This window comes from Scyliorhinus canicula, chromosome 18, assembly GCF_902713615.1.
Source record: "Scyliorhinus canicula chromosome 18, sScyCan1.1, whole genome shotgun sequence".
NCBI classification, from domain to species: domain Eukaryota; kingdom Metazoa; phylum Chordata; class Chondrichthyes; order Carcharhiniformes; family Scyliorhinidae; genus Scyliorhinus; species Scyliorhinus canicula.
Genome location: NC_052163.1, coordinates 113,164,334 through 113,190,684, shown reverse-complemented (window position 1 = coordinate 113,190,684; position 26,351 = coordinate 113,164,334). Strand labels below are relative to the sequence as shown.

Genomic DNA, 26,351 nt, shown 5'->3' with positions numbered 1-26,351 from the left:
AGAGTCTGCATCGATCCTTTGAACGAAGACACTATCTAGGCCCAATACCTGCAACCGCACCATAAGGGGTAATTGTTGCATGGCCAATCCACCTAACCCACACATCTTTGGACTGTGGGAGGAAACTGGAGCACCCGGAGGAAACCCACGCAGTCACGGGGAGAAAGTGCAAACTCGACAGTTTCCCCGAGGTCGGAATCAAACCCAGGTCCCTGGCGCTGTGTATCCTTCAAAAGGATACAGAATTTATTTTTAATTAAGGAATTGGAGGTCAAGGCGCACAGAGAGTGATGGGAAAATGGGACTCCTTGTGAGTTAGGATAGATTTTTCCCACTCTGTTTTGCAGATTATCACAGCACCAAAATATCCCATTTACGTGGGTGGCACTGCTGCCTCACAGCACCAGGAACCCAGGTTTAGTTTCAGCCTTGGATCAGTGTGTGGAGTTTGCATTTTCTCCCTGTCTAACTGGGTTCCTCCCACAGTCCACAGATGTGTGGGTTAGGTGGATAGGCCATAATAAACTGCCCCTTAGTGTCCAGGGATGTGCAGGTTAGGTTACAGGGATAGGGTGGGGTGGATGGGGGGAGTGGACATAGTTAGATCGCTGTTTTGAAGGCTCAGTGCAGACTCGATGGACCAAATGGTCTCCTTCTACACTGTAGGGATTCTATGATTCTGTGTTGGCAAAGGAAGCATGGAAAAAATGATAAGATAGGACTGGTGAGGCAAGGAAATGGGTCAGAGCTTGGAGACAGTACAGACCACAATTAAAGGTTATCAAAGCATTTCACATGATAAATTGTTGAGATTGTGATGATATTTGTAGGCACAGAAACCTTCACGCCAGCAAATTCACACACACACCAGCCAATTGGTTATACTGTTGGTTAAGGGGGAGAATGTTAGCCGTGGGCAGTGGGGAAATACCTGCACTTCATATCTACCACACAGAGCCAGCAAACAACCCTGTTTGACAGCTTATTGTTAGGTTTCATCAAGGAAAAGTTGAGTGGAAGAGAGGCAAAAAAAGGTGGAGGTTAGAGGGAAAAGGAAGATTCACCTCTGTCCAGGACTGAGAGAAATGCTACAAGTCCAGTGTCAACCTGGATCGTGTGCTCGAGTCTCCAGAGCGGAACGAACCCACGACCTTTGGAGAGGATGACTCGGGGACGAGCTGACACCTGTATTGGAGGTAACAACTCATACCTTTATAGCACCTTTAATGCAACAAAACATCTCAAAGCACTGCACAGGGGCGTTCTAAGCTTTGTCAAAGAATCATGTTTTTAAGGCGTGTCTTAAGGTCAAGAAGCGGAAGGGTGTAGGGAGAGAATTCCAGACTTAGGAACCAGGCAACTGAAGGCATGGCCGCCAATGGACAGAGCAAGAATTGAAGTTCTCTGGGGTACCATTGACTATTTTTAAAAAATATATAAATTTCAGGTGTACCCAATTAATTTTTTCCAATTAAGGGGTAATTTAGCATGGCCAGTCCATGTAGCCTGCACATCTTTGGGTTGTGGGGGCGAAATCCATGCAGACACGGGGAGAATGTGCAAACACCACACGGACAGTGACCCAGAGCCGGCATCGAACCTGGGACCTCGACCCCGTGAGGCAGCAGGGCTAACCCTCTACGCCACCATGCTGCCCTACCATTAACTATTTAATATCTAGTAAATGAACTTAACATTAAAACAAATATGAACAGCAGGTGATGGTATTTGTCAAAATATTTTAATTTGCTTCTAGAAGTTACATCAGCTTTTGTTTGCTAAATCCACAATAGAAAGCTCAAAAAAATTTGTACAAATTCAGAGAGCAGCATACACCAGATCAAGGTAATTACTGACTGTGATCTCTCCAAGCCTGTGTCTTATTCCATTCACTGTACAATTTCACAGAGTAACATTGGTGCGCCGGGGGCCAGTGGAGATAAGATGCACAGAGGGTGATGGAAAATGGGACTCTGCGAGTTAAGATAAGGAGCACCTTCATAGTAACACACCCCCTCCCTGCCCCAACTAACAGAATGTGGTATTGAGCCACATAGGTCAGGACAGGTTCTGGGCTATAGCCCTAGACTTTTGAAGGGTTAACAGCAAACCAGTGAAAGGAGCACCTAGAACTGCCCTGTGCTTTTGACATGGGTTAAGAGGGGGAGAAAAAATATCAGCCTCGCTTTCTGCTCCTGCTTACTATCCAATCAGCCCTGCACTGCCTGGTAAGATCCTGCTAGTCACTCCCAGTAAGATACCCACTCCTGATAAACACTGCCACATCGCTAAAGATCACTTACTGCAATGTCCAAAGGGCCATGTCAATTACTCAAGGGAAGAAAGCATTGATCAGTATACTGGAACTGGAAAAATACAAAGAATTATATCAGAAATTGCGCAGCAAGGAACAAATTTACCGTGGGAAGCATTTCCGGGAACTCTCAAGTCCGGTGATCCCAGATTGTAACCCTATTATGCAGACAGGTTGGAGAATACGGCAACAATCACAGGGTGCCAATACCCACAGTATCAGTAACCAGGGTCCAACTATTAACTTAATAACTCAACACAAACCACCACCAACCCAAGCCCCCTCCACCCCATTTTGCCCAGGGATCCATGTACTCAAATAGCCAATTGACACTTTAGATCCTTCTCCACCAGACCCCATTCTAATCACTCCAATCTGCCTGGGGCTTTCTAGTTTTGAGTTGGAGTGCTACAGTAATGTGAATCAGATAACAATCATGTACTCAGGGGGCACAGCAAAGTGGCGAGTGGGACATGGGCAAGATCAGGATTGGAATCAGCCATGATTCTCCCAGTGTCAAACACCCAAAGGGTAGATATAGGACCACCTGTCCCCCAAGCAGGAGTCACGCCTTCAAGGTGCATGGGGTGCAGGGACTGGTTGTGGGGGAGGTGCAAGGGGGAAACAGCAGAATTCCACCCAATACAGGTCTTGCAGTGTTAAACTCTGGGAATATTGTGTCTTTCCCCATTTGCAGGCTGCTGTCAAGACTGTAAATACTCGGTCTGAAACCCACAACTGGATTTGATCAGCACAGTAATCACACTGGTCTGGGCCCAGTATTACAAAAAAAAGAAAATATACATTCTTCACATTTATAAAGACCTTTATTACAAGTTTTCTGTGATGTTTTATTTATTTTTTAAAAATCCAATAAAAGCCAGCTATTGATTGGTAGCAGCTCACGGAGTTCATGCAAGGCAAAGTTAAAGGTGGTTGAGGGAAGTGAGAATGGGAGAGAGACTTTGAACAATGATCTGGTACCAGTGATTAACAATGCTGTGTAACAAGGGCCGGGCTCGGTGAACACTGGAACTATCTTTGCAACAACAATGCAGCACCTTCACGGGACTCCATTGTGCAACTGTTAGAAACTGTGAGCCTATATTCACACTAGTGTCAGTGTACTTGTGGGGTGCCGGGATGACAAGAAGATTTTTTAAAAGGAGCAATCAGAACATAACAATGACCAAAGGTCATGATACTGGCACCTGGATTCAACTGTAGGGAGTTCAAACACATTCTTCAAGCCTGAGGGAACAGACCTTTATCCGTCAATTATTAAGGGATCAGAGGGGGTGGCTTCCTGTGTAACAACAGTGAGAAACAGCTAGAGTTGTGGTCTCGTAGGAATGTAACTACTGCCAGGTTTCAAGGGAAGGGAGAGGAAGGTTGGGGGCTCGAGGAGAGAGAGAGGAAACTAGGGGGGGGGGGGGGGGGGGTTACAACTAACACAAACACGACCCCATGGTTCATGCACTATTTTCAGCCTCGGAGCACATGCAGTTTGCAGAATTATTGAAATTCGCTACCAAGAGGGATAGGGCGCATTGGAATCAGGATTTTACTCTACCTTCCACCCATACCCGGCTCCCCCGCTCCACCCACTGCAAACAAATAGACACCGATTCTTTTCCCTAACTCCCCCAACAAACAGAGGGGCATAGTCTCGTGAGCCCACTAATACCTTACCGAGTGGAGCCAGATTTGATGAAGGTTGAGATAGGATTGATGCAGCCCAACCCTGGTCTCTTTATAAACAAGAGGCACGTATATTGTCCAGCATGGCTCGCTGCACTTGGGCAAGGAGCAGTGAACCTGCAGGGTTCCCCTCCACCCTGCTCAATAATTCAGGATTGCTGCAATCCACTGTATATCCCCCATCCCTGTCAGGTTGTGCTTGGTTCGATGACTTAGTGGGGCAGAACTTGTTCACAAAGTTCACATCTTACACCACACTTGCATGAACCTCGATGTCGCAAGATTCTGCTTCAGCAACTTGAAATGGTCTGGGATCGAAAGAAGGTGAAGAATACAAATGGTGTGTAATTTTTCAGCCTTTCCCACATTGAGACAGAACAGTGTGATCTTCAGCATATCTGGTAACTGCAGACCTGATCAAGAGGAAGTAGCTAGCATATTCTCCCTTCTGTTTTGCACTGGATGAAGCAGGTATCGAGACACAAAGGAAACACATCCAGAGTGACTGTACCAGCAGCCAGCCTTCTAAAGCATTCATTTAGAAAGGATTTACTATACTATAGTGTTCCTTATGACTTCAGCACACTCTGCAGCCAATGAGGTATATCTGAAGCACGCTCACTGTGACAATGTTGGGGAAATGGTTACTACAGGAGAATAAATTCATTGATTTATTAATTGCATACGGCCAATGATTTACATCAAAAACTTTCAAGAGCCCACAGCAGAGGCAATGGCAACGGAGATCAAACCTACGTGATGCCTCACACCACATGCTGCCTTTTCCCTTCAAGGTCAACTCTGACTGGAATGAGACCGTCGGCAGATTTGATCAGGTTTCCAGTCCACACGCTTTGAATCTTCACCAATATTCTATAGTCGAAAGCTCAAGAAAGGATCTGAAAGGAGGTCGAGAGAGACTGGAGGAGGTTACAGTGGGTCGGGGCCCCTGTGCATCTATTAGGGAACAAGGGGAGCCACGTTTGGAATTTGTAAACAGTTGCAGTTATCAGTACAGTTTGCATGATTTTAGCAGCAAGGGTTTGGCATAACTTCATCTGCTAATGAATCAAAGCACTATCATCTTACTCACCCCCAAATCAAGGCTACGTACAGAGGGTGCTAAGATCTGTCCTTCATAGCCTGAGGTCATGGTATCACACTAACTCCATGAGACTGAAGGAAAAGCCCTTAACTAACCCTGATCCTCACAAGGTGCGGGAGTGTTAAATCTTGAACACTGAAAAGCACCACCTCTTTATTTAGACTGGAGATCAAGCTCACACAGGAGGCAGTAATTCTCAATTCATTCATCACCCCCACCCCAAAAGAAATTACGTCATGGTTCCTTCTGAAGTCAAAATTTGGAGACACACAAGAGACCATCACAGGAACGGGAAGAATGGAAGAAATGAACTAGACACTTTCCCTTCAGGCAACATTTCACTGCCGGCTTTCCCTGGCGACTAGTCACTTGATTTGCATTATTTTTGATTATTCAGAAAAGGGTGAGTTTCTGCCTCGTAACAGTGATCACAGCCACTAGGTTACCAATGAGAGGGACAGTTAAAGCCCCCCCTCCCAGGTCACATATTGATCCATTTGCAATGGCAACAGAGGTCTCAATGCCAAAGATGGATTGAAAGTCAGGCAGAGATGGAGACACAGCAGACCTCCCCCCCCCCCCCAGCCGCCCCAACAATGCACCATCTCAGCAGAGTTTGATACTGCGTGGGTTTGAAGGGCTGGCACAGTCAGAACTGAAGGCAATTGCTCATCCAATCCGAATTTTCTCTTTCAACAAGGAGCAGTCAGCAATAAGTGCATAGACATACTGCATCAGGCTAACGTTGCTGCTGATGCTCTGCAGACCAGCAGCAAGAGCCAGTTTTCCTCTCTTCCTGCTCTATTCTCAATCCACACCCACTCCATTCACGCTGATCATACTATGGTCTCATCTTTTTTTAAAAAGCAGAAACACGTTTCTTGTGTAAAGGCAACTCAATTAAGCTGATACTGCTCTTTGAAGTCAAGTTTCCATAGTGATGTAACACAAAGGAGATTAACTTTTCTCTGCCAATATGCAAGCTTAATCAAAAAATAAAGCTGAGAAAACATACACTCCATCAGAGATAGGAGTTACAGTGTGAGATTAACAGTGGAACGACAACACAGTTGTTAGGCCACACACTGTCACTCCATACCTGGCATTAAAACGTCAATGCCTGCATTAAAACAGTGGACAAATTAACATTATCAAAAGAGCGTAGAACACAAACATCAGGATTTGAGGGCTTGGATGTCACCGGTTCTGAGGTCCCCTTGCACCAAGTTCCTCCAGACCCCAAGGACTCAAATTAGCGACTTTCCAGCACTTGCAATGTTAACTCTTTGAACTTCAAATGATCTATTTTAAAAAGAAACACAAACCCATACAATATGGCTTCCCTTAAAATTAAAAAGGAACTGATCATAAAACCAAATGTCCCACGAGGTCAGCACACAGTTCCAATGCCAACACAGTTTAAGTCACTCGTGGTGTGAACGACTCACTCCCAGCAATACTCTGCCAGGTACACCCACCAAGGCTCTGTTGTACAAATCTTGCCATGTCCTCTATGAGACAAAGTCTGGTCTTGGGTTGGTCAGTTCAATCATTCCCCACCTCTCTTACCAGGAACGGGTGAGTGAGATGGGAAAGGGGAGAGTGAGACCATGGTAGAACAATAAAATGCAGCTCCGCAAATGACAGAGTATTAGTTTCGGGTGAGAGCAAGAGTCATTTAAATAGTTCTTGCAAATTGACTCTTTTACAGACAAACCTGACAGTTTCTGAAGGGTGAGCTCTGCTTCATAGTAAATTGACCTGGATCAAACCTGCAGGGAGCATAAGGTTAATGGTAGTGATAGACAAATAGAAATAATAAGGTATGAGTGTAGACACGGCGGACAGTACAGGTGAGTTAGACATGCACTTCAGGACCACTGCATTTCACATTGTGAGGCTCCGACTCCTACACTATTACATACTCTTTATAACCACAGACTCTGCGCTACACCCACTCAAGTCTTCGCCTCTGGAACTTCTGTAAAAACCTTGGGCAGCCCGGTCAATTGTTGATCGTAACTGGACACCGCAGAGGGCTTTTGTTGGGTCCACTTCCCTCTTCCTCCCTCCCTCACCCAGACCATAAATTACATGTAAATAAATAAAGGTGCTCCTATGATATACAAATGAAGGGCTGCACAGTGGAGAGACTGTAAGACATTACATGATGAGAAGGGAAGCACTTGCGTCTTGTGAACAGAGGATTAAGTGTCTTCGATCATGTCCTGGCTGTCTGTGCGGGCAATTTTGCATGGTGGGGCCGAACTCTCGCCTTCAACGTCCACTTGCTCTTGGTCCCTTTTCTTCGCTGCGTTCTGCAAAGAAAGATCACAGCTCAGAGGATGAATGCAGTCTCTGTATTGATTCTGTGCTAGGAGCAGTGCTCCGAAAGCTAGTGTTTGAAACAAACCTGTTGGACTTTAACCTGGTGCTGTAAGACTTCTTACTGTGCTCACCCCAGTCCCAACACTGGCATCTCCACATCATGGTTACCGGAGATGGGAGAAGTAAATCAGCCAGAATTGTTACTCAACCCAGTTACCATTCCCTGGAAATAGACCCCTCATTGTCTTGTCAAGACCAGCCGCATTGCCTCCCAGAGTCGCACAACTAGGCAACTCTCTCAATCTAAAATCTCTTATGAAGAATAAAACCATAAAATCTCTTATGGGCCTCACGGTAGCATGGTAGTGAGCATCAATGCTTCACAGCTCCAGGGTCCCAGGTTCGATTCCCGGCTGGGTCACTGTCTGTGTGGAGTCTGCACGTCCTCCCCGTGTGTGCGTGGGTTTCCTCCGGGTGCTCCGGTTTCCTCCCACAGTCCAAAGATGTGCGGGTTAGGTGGATTGGCCATGCTAAATTGCCCGTAGTGTAAGGTTAATGGGGGGATTGTTGGGTTACGGGTATACGGGTTACGTGGGTTTAAGTAGGGTGATCATTGCTCGGCACAACATCGAGGGCCGAAGGGCCTGTTCTGTGCTGTACTGTTTTTTGTTCTATGCTCTAAGATAAAGCATTTGCGAGATCTTCATTAAATTCCTGTCTTTCCCCAGCATCTCCCAATGCACTTGCCCCAATCCGGAGGAAACGTCCCCTTCTGCGGCATATCAGAAGCTCTTCCAAACCCTGCACAATTGGAACACCAGTTCACATGAAGCATTTCCCCTTGTGCCTCAGCCTTCATGTGACAACTGATAATACAGGAAATTTCCAACCACACTTACTGGGCCTCCATTCAACCAAAGCTGGCATAAGTAATGCACACCTCTTCACCCATCATTACAAATAAACTTCCCAACCATAATCAACAGCTATTAGCAGCTCACCTTTTTGTCCCATTGCTGATGGAGATATCGAAGCAATATATTGGTCTTTTCTGTCACAATGACTGTGTAAAGTGAAAAGGGAAGATACTTAGTAGTCAAGTTGCTATAAACTGTTGAATTCAATAAAATCTGGAGTGATAACTGCACAAAATAAAACAAGGTATTTCTGTGGGTTTTACATAGTTTTCAGCTCTAAATCCAGATTCAAGTTCAGTCAAGACAGCTGGGGTGAAGATTTTTGGCTGTGCGGCTGCAACTCATGAAGTGAGTTTGGGCCAAAGACCACACCTAGGATGAGCATGGGCCCATTTTCAAACCCACTGGTGAATCACTGACAATGAAGAGGCCACACAGTGATTGGTGTGGGAAGGGTTTGAAATGAATACTTTGTCTCCGTGTTTACAAAGGAAAGGGATGATGCAGTCCAGGAGGAGTACTGTAAGATATTGGATGGGATAATCGCAGAGAGAGAGGAAGTACTCGAAGGCTTGGGAATCCTTGAAAGTTGATAAGTCACCGGGGCCAGATGGATTGTATCCGAAGCTGCTGAGAGATCAGGCAGGAGATAGCAGATGCTCGGAGGACAAGTTTCCATCCTCACTAGATACTGGGGAGGTACTGGAGGACTGGAGAAATGCAAACTCCATTGTTTAAAATGGGCTCGAAGGAAATGTCAAACAATTATAGGCCAGATAGTCTTATGTCAGTCGTGGGTAAATTAGTAGATTCAATCCTGAGAGCTATGATTAATTGTCACGTAGAAAGGTATGGACTAGTCAGGGATAGTCAGCATGGATTTGTTAAAAGGTCTTGCATCACAAATTTGATTGAATTATTTGAGGAAGTGACAAGAAGGGTTGATGAAGGTAGTGCAGTGGATGTTGTGTACCTAGATTTTAGCAAGGCGTTTGACAAGGTCCTGCGTGGCAGATTGGTCAAAAAAGTAAAAGCTTATGGATACAGGGTAATGTGGAAAACTGGATAAAATGTTGGTTGAGTAACAGGAAACAGAGGGTAATGGTCGATGGATGCCCTTGCTAATGGAAAGTTGTTTCGAGTGATTTTCCACAGGGCTCATTATTGGGACGCTTACTATCTGTGTTACATATTAACGATTGGGACGTGAATATGGGGAACAGGATTGGGAAACTTTCAGACGACATAAAGAGTGGGCGAGTAGCAGGTAGTGTTGAGGATAGCTATAATCTCCAAAACAATATAGATGGGTTGGTGGAGCGGGCAGTAAAGTGGCAGATGGATTCTAATACAGAGAACTGTGGGGTCATACATTTAGGGAGATCAAACAGTTGCAGGAAGTACACAATAAATGGGAACATACTAAGAGGGGTAGATGAAGTGAGAGATCTGGGCGTATGAGTACACAGGTCCCTAACGACAGAAGTTCAAGTAGACAAGATTGTAAAGAATGAATCTGGAATACTCTCCTTCATTGGCTGAGGTATAGAATATAAAAGCAAGGACAATGTTGGAATTGTATAAAACACTGGTGAGGCCACAATTGGAATATTGTGTGCAGCGCTAGTCACCACATTACAGGAAGGGTGCAATTGCTCTGGAGAGAGTGCAGAGGAGGTTTACAAGAATGTTGCCAAGACTAGAAAACTGTAGCTACGAGGAGAGATTTGATAGGTTGGAGTTATTTTCCTTGGAACAAAGAAGGCTGAGGGGTGACTTGTTGAGGTGTACAAAATTATGAGGGGGAAGAGAAATGAGTGGACCGGATAAAATTGTTTCCATTTGCAGAGAATTCTATAACCAAGGGACATAGGTTCAAGATGAGGAAGAATATTTTTTTAATGCAGAGGGTAGTGGGAGTCTGGAATTCGCTGCCCAAGTTGGTGATAGAGGTAGAGACCCTAAACTCTTTTTTAAAGTACCTGGATCTGCACTTTATGTGCAGTAAGCTACAAGGCTATTGGTTGGGTGCAGGAAGGTGGGATTAGAAAGAGCACCTAGATTTCCTCAGGCTAGCATGCACAAGATGGACCGAATGGCCTCCTTTTGTTGCGTACATTTTCTATGGTTTTATGTAGTCGGTGCCTCCATGAGGTTAAGACTGCGTCAGAGTTTTGGAAGGGAAAGGAGCTAAACTCTCATCAAGCAGAGATGCACATAGCTTTGACCCAGAGATTAGACCACACGTGGGTCTCTCATGGCCGTGTGGGGGCATCACAGGCACAAATCAAATCCATTCATTCATTCTGAGCTCCTTCATTCCTGAAAGCCAACTTTGGCTACAAAAGACCAGTTAAGCCTCTTCAAGCACTTACTCTGTTCCGATGGGTATTCTCGCGTTGGGAGGTACACAGATGGCCTTCTATTCTACAAAAAAAAATTGCACATTAAACATTCAGTGGAAACATACAAGATTTTAAAGTTCAGCAGCTCTCATTTTCCATGGTTAATTACTTCCGGGAAATCAATTGAGATCATGCATTGGATCATACTCCATCACTAAATTCAAACTTCTGTCTTTGGATACAGCATCCACTGCCATTTCTTTTTTTTTATAAATTTAGAGTACCAAATTAATTTTTTCCAATTAAGGGGCAATGTAGTGTGTTCAATCCACCTACCTTGCACATCTTTGGGTTGTGGGGCGAAACCCACGCAAACACAGGGAGAATGTGCAAACTCCACACGGACAGTGACCCAGAGCCGGGATTGAAACTGGGACCTCGGCGTCGTGAGACTGCAGTGCTACCACTGCGTCACCGTGCTGCCCTATCCACTGCCATTTCAACCGTTAATATGTACCCCAAGTACAAAACGCGGCTACGATATCAACATACAAATTAGGAGGAGCCATTCGGCTCCTTGAGCCCACTCCGCCATTAGATTAGATCATGGGCGACCAGATTGTTGCCTCAACTCCACTGTCTAACCCTAAACGCCATTGTCATTATTTATTGAATTTCTGACAGATGCATCTGCTATCAATTGCTATCCCACAAAAAACGTGGTTGTCGACAGGTTCGAGCTGATCCTGACCGGTGAGCCCAATCCCATGTCCTCCTTATTGCCAACAGCACCTCTTTCAACCTCTGTACTATTGTCCATTTCAGCTCATCTCCTGTAGAAATCCTCATCACCTAGAGGCCTGACTACCCCAATGCACTCCTAGCCAGGCACTGACCCTCCATTAACCTCAGTTCATCCATGACACTGCTGCCCCCAACCTAACGCACCACATTCCACTCGCTCATCACCCTTATTTTCACTGACCGTCCTCCAAAGTTTCCAACTTAAAATTTCCATTTTCAAATCCCTCCATACCCTTGCCCTTCTATCACTAATCTCCTCCATCCCTAAATCCTCTGAGGTCCATGCGCTCCTCTCACTCCTGCCTCTTAAAACACCTCGGATTTCAAAAGCTTCATCATTGATGGACGTCCCTTCAACTGCCTGCACCCAAAACTTTGGAATTCTCTTGCTTAACCTCTCCATCTCTCTCCTCCCTAATGATGCGCTGTGAAACAAATCTTTTTAACCAAATCTTTGCTGTCCTTGGGTTGGGGCGCGGGGGCGTGTGTTGGAGAGAGGGACGGAGAGGGTAGTAGATGAAAGATGCACAGAACAAAAGCCACTCAAGCTCGCACTGCCTTTTCAGAGGCAAGGGCTGAGTATCTGTCATTACTGTGCATGATTTTGGACGGTTTCTGGCAGCTGATTACGTGGGTCATTGAGCAAGCCTTGCAACCAGGTTGCCAAAACGAACCTTCTCTGTGCCCAGACACTGGGTTCCACCCAGACGACAAGAGGAGAAAAGCAAATAGAATCAAAAGCATTGGCAGGGCATGGTTGCTGGGCTGGAGGACAGTGCATTGGGAAACAGGCTCAAACCTACCCTGCATGGATTCCTTTCTTTTTAAGGATGTTTGCGAAGAGGATATAAAATATTTGTGAAATCTGAAGAGTTATTTATTCAGATTGTTGCTTAAAGACTTCCTTTTATTGATTCCCCAGTCTAGCTTGACAGGACAGTAATTGTTTTAAGGCGTTGAGCGTAATTCGGTACGGCTTATTCAGGTATTCATAGTCTTAGGTAGTTCAGCAGTAAGTACTTATTAACTATACACAGGTACAGCAAAGTCCAAGCTAGGAGCTGTCTCCATGCTTGCTGCTACACACGGCTCTGTCTGTCACTATACTGATTCCCAGGTCCAGATCTCATGCTCTCTTACATCACTGTGTGGGCGGTACTGTACTCAGTCCCACGTTGAACTTTTATGTGCCAGACCCTTATGCTATCCTAACAATTACGCTCTCTACCCCCAGGTTTGGGAGAAGGGATTTATCTCCTGGTAGCATGGAGTTGTGTCAATGCCCCAGGTGAGGATGGCAAGAGATTATATACTCCCCATATCTGAATGGTTTTTAGAATGGAGGTGAAGAGACACTTGGTGTCCACAGAATCTCCAGCAAAAGGTGCGATTTCAGGACAGAAGGGCACAAACATTACTGAGCAAACTTTCCCATTCTAATATACCTTTGCTTTAGTATGCTGTATTACTTATCTCAAATGTGGTGCACGGCACCCCTCTACCTACCTTAGCTAGGTTTATCGTTACGTACTTGTACTGACAACCATTACAATATGTTGCTGATTAATCTCAGCCTTTGGTAAGTACTCACCGAAGCTTTACAAACTGAATCTGCATGAAATCGGCTAAAGTTGCTTTCGTTATAGACTGGCAATCCTTTCAAGAAGTCCGCCTGTAATCAGACACATACAAGTAAGGGGTCTGTGCTTCACTGGGAAGTTTCTGAATCAGAACTCAGTGCTTCTCATCTCTGGGTGATCCGAGGAAGGAAGGCAAAGCTATCCACCTCCAGTCAGACTGGCAATGGGAATCATCACTGCCTCTGCCAATCAAACTGACAGAGACGAGCCGAGCAGTTTAAGATTGGTGACATTTCCCCACTTCAAACCATGCAACAGAACTGCAATTTGTGCCACTGGCTTCCACACACAGCATTCATTATCTGGGAGGAGAGAAGTACTGAAAGAATGAGGGCGTAGCAGCCACACTAATACATTCCCACCAAGCCAGTGACAGTGTTTGTCATGAAGAGCCTCGAGGAGTCTGGGAAATGGCTGTTCCCCTGTCAGACAGGGAGGTTGGAAAGTGGTGTAAGAGGAGGATGGGGTGCAGTAGGCATCAGCATTATCTCAGGGCTCACACCTGAACAGAAACGGAGCAGCGAGGCACAAGTTCACGGTCCCTGTAAATTATATGTCAGCATTTATTGCAAAGGGAGTAAAGCGTAGGAAGGGTGGCAAGGTGGCACAGTGGTTAGCACTGCTGCCTCACAGCGCCAGGGACTCGGGTTCCATTCCGACGTTGGGTAACTGCGTGTGTGGAATTTGCAAGTTCTCCTGTGTCTGCGTGGGTTTCCTCCGGTTTTCGCCCACTGTCCAAAGATGACGTTAGGTGGTTTGGCCATAAAACTTCCCCTTTCATGTCCATATGTGCCGGTTAGGTGGAGTTAGAGAGATAGGATGGAGGAGTGGGCCTAGGTGGGTGCTCTTTTGGAGGGTCGGTGCAAACTCACTGGGCCTGCACTGTGGGAATTCTATGGTTCTCTGATGATTCATTCAGAGCCTTGATGAAATCACACCTGCAGTAAAATGTACAGTTTTGGTTTCTTTACCCAAGGAAGGATATACTTGACCCAGAGGGAGTGCAACAGATGTTCACGAGACTGATTCCTGACAATGAGGTGATTGACCTCTGAGGAGCAATTCGAGTAGACGAGACCTGTACTTTCTGGAGTTACGCAGAATGAGAGGTCATCTCATTTAAACAAAATTCTCACCAGGCTTAACAGGGTAGATGCTGGGAGACTCCTTCCTCTGGTGGAGAGACTAAAACTAGCAGTCACAGTTTCAGGACGAAGGATGGACCATTCAGCATTGAGATTCGGAGAAGTAGAATATATCCATGATCTTATCATCCAAAGCTGGCTCGAAAGGCAGAATGACTTACTCCTTTATCTTATGTTCTTGTGCTTTGGCCTATCAGTGAGTAGTGTCCATCGTCGGGTGGGGTACGCAGGGGACTGGAGGGGGGGGGGGAAGAGAGGAGTAGGTGAACACACTGAAGTCAATGCACACCTGGAAGTTGGGGTTAGACTCAAGTTGACAAAGTGGAAATGCCAGAAGGGGCAGTCACAAATCTGGAGGGGGGGCAGGGGAACACAAAGGCAGAGAGTCAAGATTACCCCAGGAAAGGAGATAGGAGAATGTTTCGACCAGAGATTAAAGTAGTGGGAGGTCATTGGTTGCCTCTCACTCATCCAGTCACAGCTATCTGCTGAGAGGTTCCATTTAGTTTGGAATCCTCCGCATCTCAGTCAACTCCTGGATGGACAAAATATTACATTAGTCATAAACAGTTCAATAAAGCCGTTGTCTATATATCGTCAGAGCTCTCAATGGCTTTACATAGATTGCAGGGGTTTTCGGGAGGAAGCATCTGGTTTGCAACAGAGTGATTCTGAAAACCTCCAAAAACACATTTTCAGACCTCATTTGACAAACAGAAACAACCCAAAGAAAACCTGACCAGCCCTCAAAAATGTGTCAAATTTGATGTGAAGCCTTGGAGAAAAGTCACTGAAGAAATATCCCAATGTTGTACGGTCAGCAAGTATCCATTTTTTGGGAGAATTGAATTGAATTTGATTTATTGTCATGTGTACCAAGGTACAATGAAATGTATTGTTCTGCGTACAGTCCAGACAGATCGTTCCGTACGTAAAGATAACATAGGACGTGTTCCACAAAGAGTATTGAAGAGAACTACGTAACAGGAACCACAAACCCACAAGACAATATTGCGGAATTCCATGGAGTAAAAGTAGTTTTCAACTAATTCAGCCAGCAGCAAGTCATGCATCTTCGAAGTTGTTCGCAGGTTAAGGGATTCGGAGCTGTCTTTAAAAAAAAACTGAGGTGTGAGCTCCCCTTCAGCATAGCTTCCCAGGGACAAGAGTGGGTATCAAACCCTGTCTTGGTACACACTTCTACAGACACAAGTGGGCACCAAATCCTGCATACAAGCACGTAACCTAGAAGGGGATTCCTACAGTGGAAAAGAACCATCAGTTGTCGCATTGAAAAAGATTTGCTGTGCGAACAGTGAACCGACAGGTAGGGCCAAAGATCGCCAGCATATTTACATAAAACATTGCTCATGCCAACAAAGGCAAAAAACAACAATCAATCCAGCAATAGAAAATTTTAACACAACTCCATCAATGCGGGATAATGCACTGGTGTATAGGTCTGCCACTCTTTAACACTGGGGTACAGAATTAGTGGGAGGGGTCTGTCACTGTACAACACAGGGGTACAGTACTGGTGGGGACAGGTCTGTCACTGTATAACACTGGGGTACAGTGCTTGTGGGGACAGGTCTGTCACTGTATAACACTGGGGTACAGTACTGGTGGGAATGGGTCTGTCACTGTATAACACTGGGGTACAGTACTGGTGGGGACAGGTCTGTCACTGTATAACACTGGTGTACAGTACAGGTGGGAATGGGTCTGTCACTGTATAACATTGGGGTACAGTACTGGTGGGGATGGGTCTGTCACTGTATAACACTGGGGTACAGTACTGGTGGGGACAGGTCTGTCACTGTATAACACTGGGGTACAGTGCTGGTGGGGACACATCTGTCACTTTATAATACTGGGGCACAGTACTGGTGGGGAGGGGTCTGTCACTGTATAACACTGGGGTACAGTACTGGTGAGGATGGGTCTGTCACTGTATAACACTGGGGTACAGTACTGGTGGGGACAAGTCTGTCACTGTATAATACTGGGGTACAGTGCTGGTGGGACAGGTCTTTCACTGTATAACACTGGGTTACAGTACTGGTGGGGGCAGGTCTGTCACTGTATAACACTGGAGTACAGTGCTGGTGGGGACGGGTCTATCACTGTATAACACTGGGGTACAGTACTCGTTGGGACGGTCTGTCACTGAATAATGCTGGGGTATAGTACTGGTGGGGACGGTCTGTCACTGTATAATGCTGGGGCACAGTACTGGTGGGGATGGGTCTGTCACTGTATAACACTGGGGTACAGTACTGGTGGGGACAAGTCTGTCACTGTATAACACTGGGGTACAGTACTGGTGGGGACAGGTCTATCACAGGATAACAGTGCTGGTGGGGACAGGTCTGTAACCGTATAACACTGGGGTACAGTACTGGTGGGAATGGGTCTGTCACTGTATAACACTGGGGTACAGTACTGGTGGGGACAGGTCTGTCACAGGATAACAGTGCTGGTGGGGACAGGTCTGTCACTGTATAACACTGGGATACAGTACTGGTGGGGACAGGTCTGTCACTGTATAACACTGGGGTACAGTGCTGGTGGGGACAGGTCTGTCACTGTATAACACTGGGGTATAGTACTGGTGGGGACGGTCTGTCACTGTATAATGCTGGGGCACAGTACTGGTGGGGATGGGTCTGTCACTGCATAACACTGGGGTACAGTACTCGTTGGGACGGTCTGTCACTGAATAATGCTGGGGTACAGTACTGGTTGGGACTGTCTGTCACTGAATAACACTGGGGTACATTATTGGTGGAGATGGGTCTGTCACTGTATAACACTGGGGTACAATACTGGTGGGGACAGGTCTGTCACTGTATAACACTGGGGTACAGGACTGGTGGGGACAGGTCTGTCACTATAACACTGGGTACAGTACTGGTGGGGATGGGTCTGTCACTGTCTAACACTGGGGTACAGTACTGGTGGGGACTGGTCTGTCACTGTATAACACTGGGGTACAGTACTGTTGGGGACAGGTCTGTCACTGTATAACACTGGGGTACAGTACTAGTGGGGACGGGTCTGTCACTGTATAACACTGGGGTACAGTACTGGTGGGAATGGGTCTGTCGCTGTATTACACTGGGGTACAGTACTGGTGGGAATGGGTGTGTCACTGTATAACACTGGGGTACAGGTCTGTCAGGTACAGTACTGGTGGGGACGGTCTGTCACTATATAACGGTGGGGCACAATATTGGTGGGGACAGGTCTGTCACTGTATAACACTGGGGTGCAGTACTGGTGGGGAGGGGTCTGTCACTGTATAACACTGGGGTACAGTACTGGTGGGGATGGGTCTGTCACTGTATAACACTGGGGTACAGTACTGGTGGAGACAGGTCTGTCACTGTATAACACTGGGGTACAGTACTGGTGGGGATGGGTCTGTCACTGTATAACACTGGGGTACAGTACTGGTGGGGATGGGCCTGTCACTGTCTAACACTGGGGTACAGTACTGGTGGGGACGGGTCTGTCACTGTATAACACTGGGGTACGGTGCTGGTGGGGACAGGTCTGTCACTGTCTAACACTGGGGTACAGTATTGGTGGGGACAGGTCTGTCACTGTATAACACTGGGGTACAGTATTGGTGGAGACAGGTCTGTCACTGTATAACACTGGGGTACAGTACTGGTGGGGACAGGTCTGTCACTGTATAACACTGGGGTACAGTACTGGTGGGGATGGGTCTGTCACTGTATGACACTGGGATAGAGTACTGGTGGGGACAGGTCTGTCACTGTATAACACCGGGGTACAGTACTGGTGGGGACGGGTCTGTCACTGTATAACACTGGGGTACGGTGCTGGTGGGGACAGGTCTGTCACTGTATAACACTGGGGTACAGTACTGGTGGGGACAGGTCTGTCAATGTATAACACTGGGGTACAGTACTGGTGGGAATGGGTCTGTCACTGTATGACACTGGGATAGAGTACTGGTGGGGACAGGTCTGTCACTGTATAACACCGGGGTACAGTACTGGTGGGGACGGGTCTGTCACTGTATAACACTGGGGTACGGTGCTGGTGGGGACAGGTCTGTCACTGTATAACACTGGGGTACAGTACTGGTGGGGACAGGTCTGTCAATGTATAACACTGGGGTACAGTACTGGTGGGAATGGGTCTGTCACTGTATAACACTGGGGTACAGGTCTGTCACTGTATAACACTGCGGTGCAGTACTGGTGGGAATAGGTCTCTCACTGCATAACACTGGGATGCAGTACTGGTGGGGATGGATCTGTCACTGTATAACACTTGGCAACAGTATTGGTGGGGACAGGTCTGTCATTGTACAACACTGGGGTACAGTACTGGTTGGGATGGGTCTGTCACTGTATAACACTGGGATACAGTACTGGTGGAGTTGGGTCTGTCACAGTCTAACACTCGGCTCCAGCACTGGTGGGGGCAGGTCTGTCACTGTATAACACTAGGGTACAGTACTGGTGGGGACAGGTCTGTCACTGTATAACACTGGGGTACAGTACTGGTGGGGAGGGGTCTGTCACTGTATAACACTGGGGTGCAGTACTGGTGGGTATGGGTCTGTCACTGTATAACACTGGGGTACAGTACTGGTGGGGAGGGGTCTGTCACTGCATAACACTGGGGTACAGTACTGGTGGGGAGGGGTCTGTCACTGTATAACACTGGGGTACAGTACTGGTGGGGAAGGGTCTGTCACTGTATAACACTGGGGTACAGTACTGGTGGGGATGGGTCTGTCACTGTATAACACTGGGGTACAGTACTGGTGGGGATGGGCCTGTCACTGTATAACACTGGGGTACAGTACTGTTGGGGACAGGTCTGTCACTGTATAACACTGGGGTACAGTACTAGTGGGGACGGGTCTGTCACTGTATAACACTGGGGTACAGTACTGGTGGGAATGGGTCTGTCGCTGTATTACACTGGGGTACAGTACTGGTGGGAATGGGTGTGTCACTGTATAACACTGGGGTACAGGTCTGTCAGGTACAGTACTGGTGGGGACGGTCTGTCACTATATAACGGTGGGGCACAATATTGGTGGGGACAGGTCTGTCACTGTATAACACTGGGGTGCAGTACTGGTGGGGACGGGTCTGTCACTGTATAACACTGGGGTACGGTGCTGGTGGGGACAGGTCTGTCACTGTCTAACACTGGGGTACAGTATTGGTGGGGACAGGTCTGTCACTGTATAACACTGGGGTACAGTATTGGTGGAGACAGGTCTGTCACTGTCTAACACTGGGGTACAGTACTGGTGGGGACAGGTCTGTCACTGAATAACACTGGGGTACAGTACTGGTGGGGATGGGTCTGTCACTGTATAACACTGGGGTACAGTACTGGTGGGGACAGGTCTGTCACTGAATAACACTGGGGTACAGTACTGGTGGGGATGGGTCTGTCACTGTATAACACTGGGATAGAGTACTGGTGGGGACAGGTCTGTCACTGTATAACACCGGGGTACAGTACTGGTGGGGACGGGTCTGTCACTGTATAACACTGGGGTACGGTGCTGGTGGGGACAGGTCTGTCACTGTATAACACTGGGGTACAGTACTGGTGGGGACAGGTCTGTCAATGTATAACACTGGGGTACAGTACTGGTGGGAATGGGTCTGTCACTGTATAACACTGGGGTACAGGTCTGTCACTGTATAACACTGCGGTGCAGTACTGGTGGGAATAGGTCTCTCACTGCATAACACTGGGATGCAGTACTGGTGGGGATGGATCTGTCACTGTATAACACTTGGCAACAGTATTGGTGGGGACAGGTCTGTCATTGTATAACACTGGGGTACAGTACTGGTTGGGATGGGTCTGTCACTGTATAACACTGGGATACAGTACTGGTGGAGTTGGGTCTGTCACAGTCTAACACTCGGCTCCAGCACTGGTGGGGGCAGGTCTGTCACTGTATAACACTAGGGTACAGTACTGGTGGGGACAGGTCTGTCACTGTATAACACTGGGGTACAGTACTGGTGGGGAGGGGTCTGTCACTGTATAACACTGGGGTGCAGTACTGGTGGGTATGGGTCTGTCACTGTATAACACTGGGGTACAGTACTGGTGGGGAGGGGTCTGTCACTGCATAACACTGGGGTACAGTACTGGTGGGGAGGGGTCTGTCACTGTATAACACTGGGGTACAGTACTGGTGGGGAAGGGTCTGTCACTGTATAACACTGGGGTACAGTACTGGTGGGGATGGGTCTGTCACTGTATAACACTGGGGTACAGTACTGGTGGGGATGGGCCTGTCACTGTATAACACTGGGGTACAGTACAGTTGGGGACAGGTCTGTCACTGTATAACACTGGGGTACAGTACTAGTGGGGACGGGTCTGTCACTGTATAACACTGGGGTACAGTACTGGTGGGAATGGGTCTGTCGCTGTATTACACTGGGGTACAGTACTGGTGGGAATGGGTGTGTCACTGTATAACACTGGGGTACAGGTCTGTCAGGTACAGTACTGGTGGGGACGGTCTGTCACTATATAACGGTGGGGCACAATATTGGTGGGGACAGGTCTATCACTGTATAACACTGGGGTGCAGTACTGGTGGGGAGGGGTCTGTCACTGTATAACACTGGGGTACAGTACTGGTGGGGATGGGTCTGTCACTGTATAACACTGGGGTACAGTACTGGTGGAGACAGGTCTGTCACTGTATAACACTGGGGTACAGTACTGGTGGGGATGGGTCTGTCACTGTATAACACTGGGGTACAGTACTGGTGGGGACAGGTCTGTCACTGTCTAACACTGGGGTACAGTACTGGTGGGGACGGGTCTGTCACTGTATAACACTGGGGTACGGTGCTGGTGGGGACAGGTCTGTCACTGTCTAACACTGGGGTACAGTATTGGTGGGGACAGGTCTGTCACTGTATAACACTGGGGTACAGTATTGGTGGAGACAGGTCTGTCACTGTATAACACTGGGGTACAGTACTGGTGGGGACAGGTCTGTCACTGTATAACACTGGGGTACAGTACTGGTGGGGATGGGTCTGTCACTGTATAACACTGGGATAGAGTACTGGTGGGGACAGGTCTGTCACTGTATAACACCGGGGTACAGTACTGGTGGGGATGGGTCTGTCACTGTATAACACTGGGGTACGGTGCTGGTGGGGACAGGTCTGTCACTGTATAACACTGGGGTACAGTACTGGTGGGGACAGGTCTGTCAATGTATAACACGGGGGTACAGTACTGGTGGGAATGGGTCTGTCACTGTATAACACTGGGGTACAGGTCTGTCACTGTATAACACTGCGGTACAGTACTGGTGGGAATGGGTCTCTCACTGCATAACACTGGGATGCAGTACTGGTGGGGATGGATCTGTCACTGTATAACACTTGGCAACAGTATTGGTGGGGACAGGTCTGTCATTGTATAACACTGGGGTACAGTACTGGTGGGGATGGGTCTGTCACTGTATAACACTGGGATACAGTACTGGTGGAGTTGGGTCTGTCACAGTCTAACACTAGGGTACAGTACTGGTGGGGACAGGTCTGTCCCTGTATAACACTGGGGTACAGTACTGGTGGGGAGGGGTCTGTCACTGTATAACACTGGGGTGCAGTACTGGTGGGTATGGGTCTGTCACTGTATAACACTGGGGTACAGTACTGGTGGGGAGGGGTCTGTCACTGTATAACACTGGGGTACAGTACTGGTGGGGACAGGTCTGTCACTGTATAACACTGGGGTACAGTACTGGTGGGGAGGGGTCTGTCACTGTATAACACTGGGGTACAGTACTGGTGGGGAAGGGTCTGTCACTGTATAACACTGGGGTACAGTACTGGTGGGGATGGGTCTGTCACTGTATAACACTGGGGAACAGTACTGGTGGGGACAGGTCTGTCACTGTATAACACTGGGGTGCAGTACTGGTGGGGAGGGGTCTGCCACTGTATTATACTGGGGTACAGTACTGGTGGGGATAGGTCTGTTACTGTATAACACTGGGGTACAGTACTGGTGGGGATGGGTCTGTCACTGTATAATACTGGGGTACAGTACTGGTGGAGACAGGTCTGTCACTGTATTACACTGGGGTACAGTACTGGTGGGGATGGGTCTGTCACTGTATAACACTGGGGTACAGTACTGGTGAGGACAGGTCTGTCACTGTCTAACACTGGGGTACAGTACTGGTGGGGATGGGTCTGTCACTATAGCACTGGGGTACAGTACTGGTGGGGACGGGTCTGTCACTGTATAACACTGGGGTACAGTACTGTTGGGGACAGGTCTGTCACTGTATAACACTGGGGTACACTACTGGTGGGGACAGGTCTGTCACTGTATGACACTGGGGTACAGTACTGGTGGGGACAGGTCTGTCACTATAACACTGGGTACAGTACTGGTGGGGATGGGTCTGTCACTGTATAACACTGGGTACAGTACTGGTGGGAATGGGTCTGTCACTATAACACTGGGGTACAGTACTGGTGGGGACAGGTCTGTCACTGTAACACTGGGGTACAGTACTGGTGGGGACAGGTCTGTCACTGTATAACACTGGGGTACAGTACTGGTGGGCATGGTCTGTCACCGTATAACACTGGGGTACAGTACTGGTGGGGATGGGTCTGTCACTGTGTAACACTTGGGTACAGTACTGGTGGGGACGGGTCTGTCACTGTATAACACTGGGGTACAGTACTGGTGGGGTCGGGTCTGTCACTGTATAGCACTGGGGTACAGTACTGGTGGGGACGGGTCTGTCACTGTATAACACTGGGATACAGTACTGTTGGGGACAGGTCTGTCACTGTATAACACTGGGGTACAGTACTAGTGTGGGCGGGTCTGTCACTGTATAACACTGTGGTACAGTGCTGGTGGGAATGGGTCTGTCACTGTATAACACTGGGGTACAGTACTGGTGGGGTCAGGTCTGTCACTGTCTAACACTGGGGTACAGTACTGGTGGGGACGGGTCTGTCACTGTATAACACTGGGGTACGGTGTTGGTGGGGACAGGTCTGTCACTGTATAACACTGGGGTACAGTATTGGTGGGGACAGGTCTGTCACTGTATAACACTGGGATACAGTACTGGTGGGGACAGGTCTCTCACTGTATGACACTGGGGTACAGTACTGGTGGGGACAGGTCTGTCACTATAACACTGGGTACAGTACTGGTGGGGACAGGTCTGTCACTGTATAACACTGGGGTACAGTACTGGTGGGGATGGGTCTGTCACTGTATAACACGGGTACAGTACTGGTGGGGACAGGTCTGTCACTGTATAACACTTGTGTACAGTACTGGTGGGGACAGGTCTGTCACTGTAACACTGGGGTACAGTACTGGTGGGGACAGGTCTGTCACTGTATAACACTGGGGTACAGTACTGGTGGGGAGGAGTCTGTCACTGTATAACACTGGGGTACAGTACTGGTGGGGACAGGTCTGTCACTGTATAACACTGGGGTACAGTACTTGTGGGGACGGGTCTATCACTGTATAACACTGGGGTACAGTACTGGTGGGGAGGGGTCTGTCACTGTATAACACTGGGATTGAGTACTGGTGGGGATGGGGTCTGTCACTGTGTAACACTGGGGTACAGTACTGGTGGGGATGGGTCTGTCACTGTATAACACTGGGGTACAGTACTGGTGGGGAGGGGTCTGTCACTGTATAACACTGGGGTACAGTACTGGTGGGGATGGGTCTGTCACTGTATAACACTGGGGTACAGTACTGGTGGGGACAGGTCTGTCACTGTATAACACTGGGGTACAGTACTTGTGGGGACGGGTCTGTCACTGTATAACACTGGGGTACAGTACTGGTGGGGACAGGTCTGTCACTGTATAACACTGGGGTACAGTACTGCTGGGGAGGGGTCTGTCACTGTATAACACTGGGGTACAGTACTGGTGGGGATGGGTCTGTCAGTGTATAACACTGGGGTACAGTACTGGTGGGGATGGGGTCTGTCACTGTATAACACTGGGGTACAGTACTGGTGGGGATGGGGTCTGTCACTGTATAACACTGGGGTACAGTACTGGTGGGGATGGGTCTGTCACTGTATAACACTGGGGTACAGTACTGGTGGGGATGGGTCTGTCACTGTATAACACTGGGGTACAGTACTGGTGGGGACAGGTCTGTCACTGTATAACACTGGGATACAGTACTGGTGGGGATGGGTCTGTCACTGTATAACACTGGGGTACAGTACTGGTGGGGACAGGTCTGTCACTGTATAACACTGGGGTACAGTACTGGTGGGGATGGGTCTGTCACTGTATAACACTGGGATACAGTACTGGTGGGGATGGGTCTGTCACTATATAACACTGGGGTACAGTGCTGGTGGGGACGGGTCTGTCACTGTATAACACTGGGATACAGTACTGGTGGGGATGGGGTCTGTCACTGTATAACACTGGGGTACAGTACTGGTGGGGATGGGTCTGTCACTGTATAACACTGGGGTACAGTACTGGTGGGGAAGGGTCTGTCACTGTATAACACTGGGGTACAGTACTGGTGGGGACAGGTCTGTCACTGTATAACACTGGGATACAGTACTGGTGGGGATGGGTCTGTCACTGTATAACACTGGGGTACAGTACTGGTGGGGACAGGTCTGTCACTGTATAACACTGGGATACAGTACTGGTGGGGATGGGGTCTGTCACTGTATAACACTGGGGTACAGTACTGGTGGGGATGGGTCTGTCACTGTATAACACTGGGGTACAGTACTGGTGGGGACGGGTCTGTCACTGTATAACACTGGGGTACAGTGGGATGTGTACTTTATTCTATTACACTCCCAACCTACTTATTCCCCACATTTGAACAGTTGTGAACCTTTCCTAATCAGTGATATTCATCCCAGTGTTGATCTGCTCCCGAACCTCAGCTTTTCTCTCCCCCCCCCCCAACCCCTTCCCCCAGGGCCTGAGCCAGCCACCCTCCCCTCCCCCACACTTCCTCTCTCCACACCTCCCCCTCCCCGGCCTCGCCCTGGACCCTCAGCCCCGCTCCTCCAGCAGGCTCTGCCGCCTCAAGCCCCTGCTGCTATGCCGCTGAGAGGCTCCCTCGCACCCAGCCCCGGGCCCGGCCGGGCCGCTTCCCGCTCTCGGCGTCTCCCTCACTCACCATCTTCCAGACGTGCGCATCACTCTGCCCCTCACCCTAACCTGCTGCTGCTGCTCGACCCGCTCCTCCCCCGGCCGCCGGCCCCGCCTCGGCTCATTGGCCCTCGCTCCGCCAGCGGCGGAGGGCCGCTCGCCGATTGGGCCGCCGCCCCGTCAATCACAGCACCTCCTTCGGCCGCCGAGTTTGGTTGCGCCTGGGTGATGGTATTTCTGGAACCGCACGTGACGTTGTGGCGCCGCTCTATTGGTGAGCCGCTGTGCCCGCCGGGTGATGTAGTTGCCATCCGCAATCGATGCTTCCGGCCCGAGTGGGCGGAATCGGAAACAGAAACTACAACCTCCACCATGCACCGCGCTCAGCAGTACCAGTAATGAAGCCACTGTTCCAGTGCTAGATTTCCTGGAAGGTGCACTCAGTGCTTGTGACCTCCCAGCATTTAAACTCAGTTATTGAATTGCTTATTCATCTTTCTGCACCTTCTTCTGAATTTAATTATTCTTTACTGGGGTTCAATACATGTATTGCCAAAACAAGTCCCAGATTTGCTCTCCCGTAATTTATCTCCCAGAGCACATTCAATGTGGCTTTTCAAAGGGAATTGGATACTTATTTGAAGGGAGGATATTTGCAGGTCTGGTGAAGGGGGGCGGAATTTTGGAGAATGGGACTAGGTGAGTTGCTCTTGCAGACAGCCAGCACAGACACAAAGGGCAAGATGGCTTCCCAACCTTCACAATTCCACAAATCAAGACTCCCAAGATCTTAACACTATCTGGCAAACAGGTGGAAAATTAAAATTACCCAGGCAACACAAGGGGGGAAAAATGTGGTGCAG

The 26,351-nt window shown here is 48.4% G+C and overlaps 1 protein-coding gene across 1 annotated transcript; it reads right to left on the bottom strand.

Moving 5' to 3' along the window:
- Positions 1-1,719: 1,719 nt before the first annotated feature.
- Positions 1,720-25,612, bottom strand: dda1 (DET1 and DDB1 associated 1). The gene is made up of 5 exons (XM_038776436.1): positions 25,517-25,612; positions 13,106-13,186; positions 10,741-10,792; positions 8,450-8,511; positions 1,720-7,438 (listed from the first exon to the last, which is right to left on the bottom strand). The coding sequence occupies exons 1-5, from the start codon at positions 25,517-25,519 to the stop codon at positions 7,328-7,330; spliced, it is 309 nt and encodes a 102-aa protein (XP_038632364.1). The 5' UTR covers positions 25,520-25,612; the 3' UTR covers positions 1,720-7,327.
- Positions 25,613-26,351: the final 739 nt, after the last annotated feature.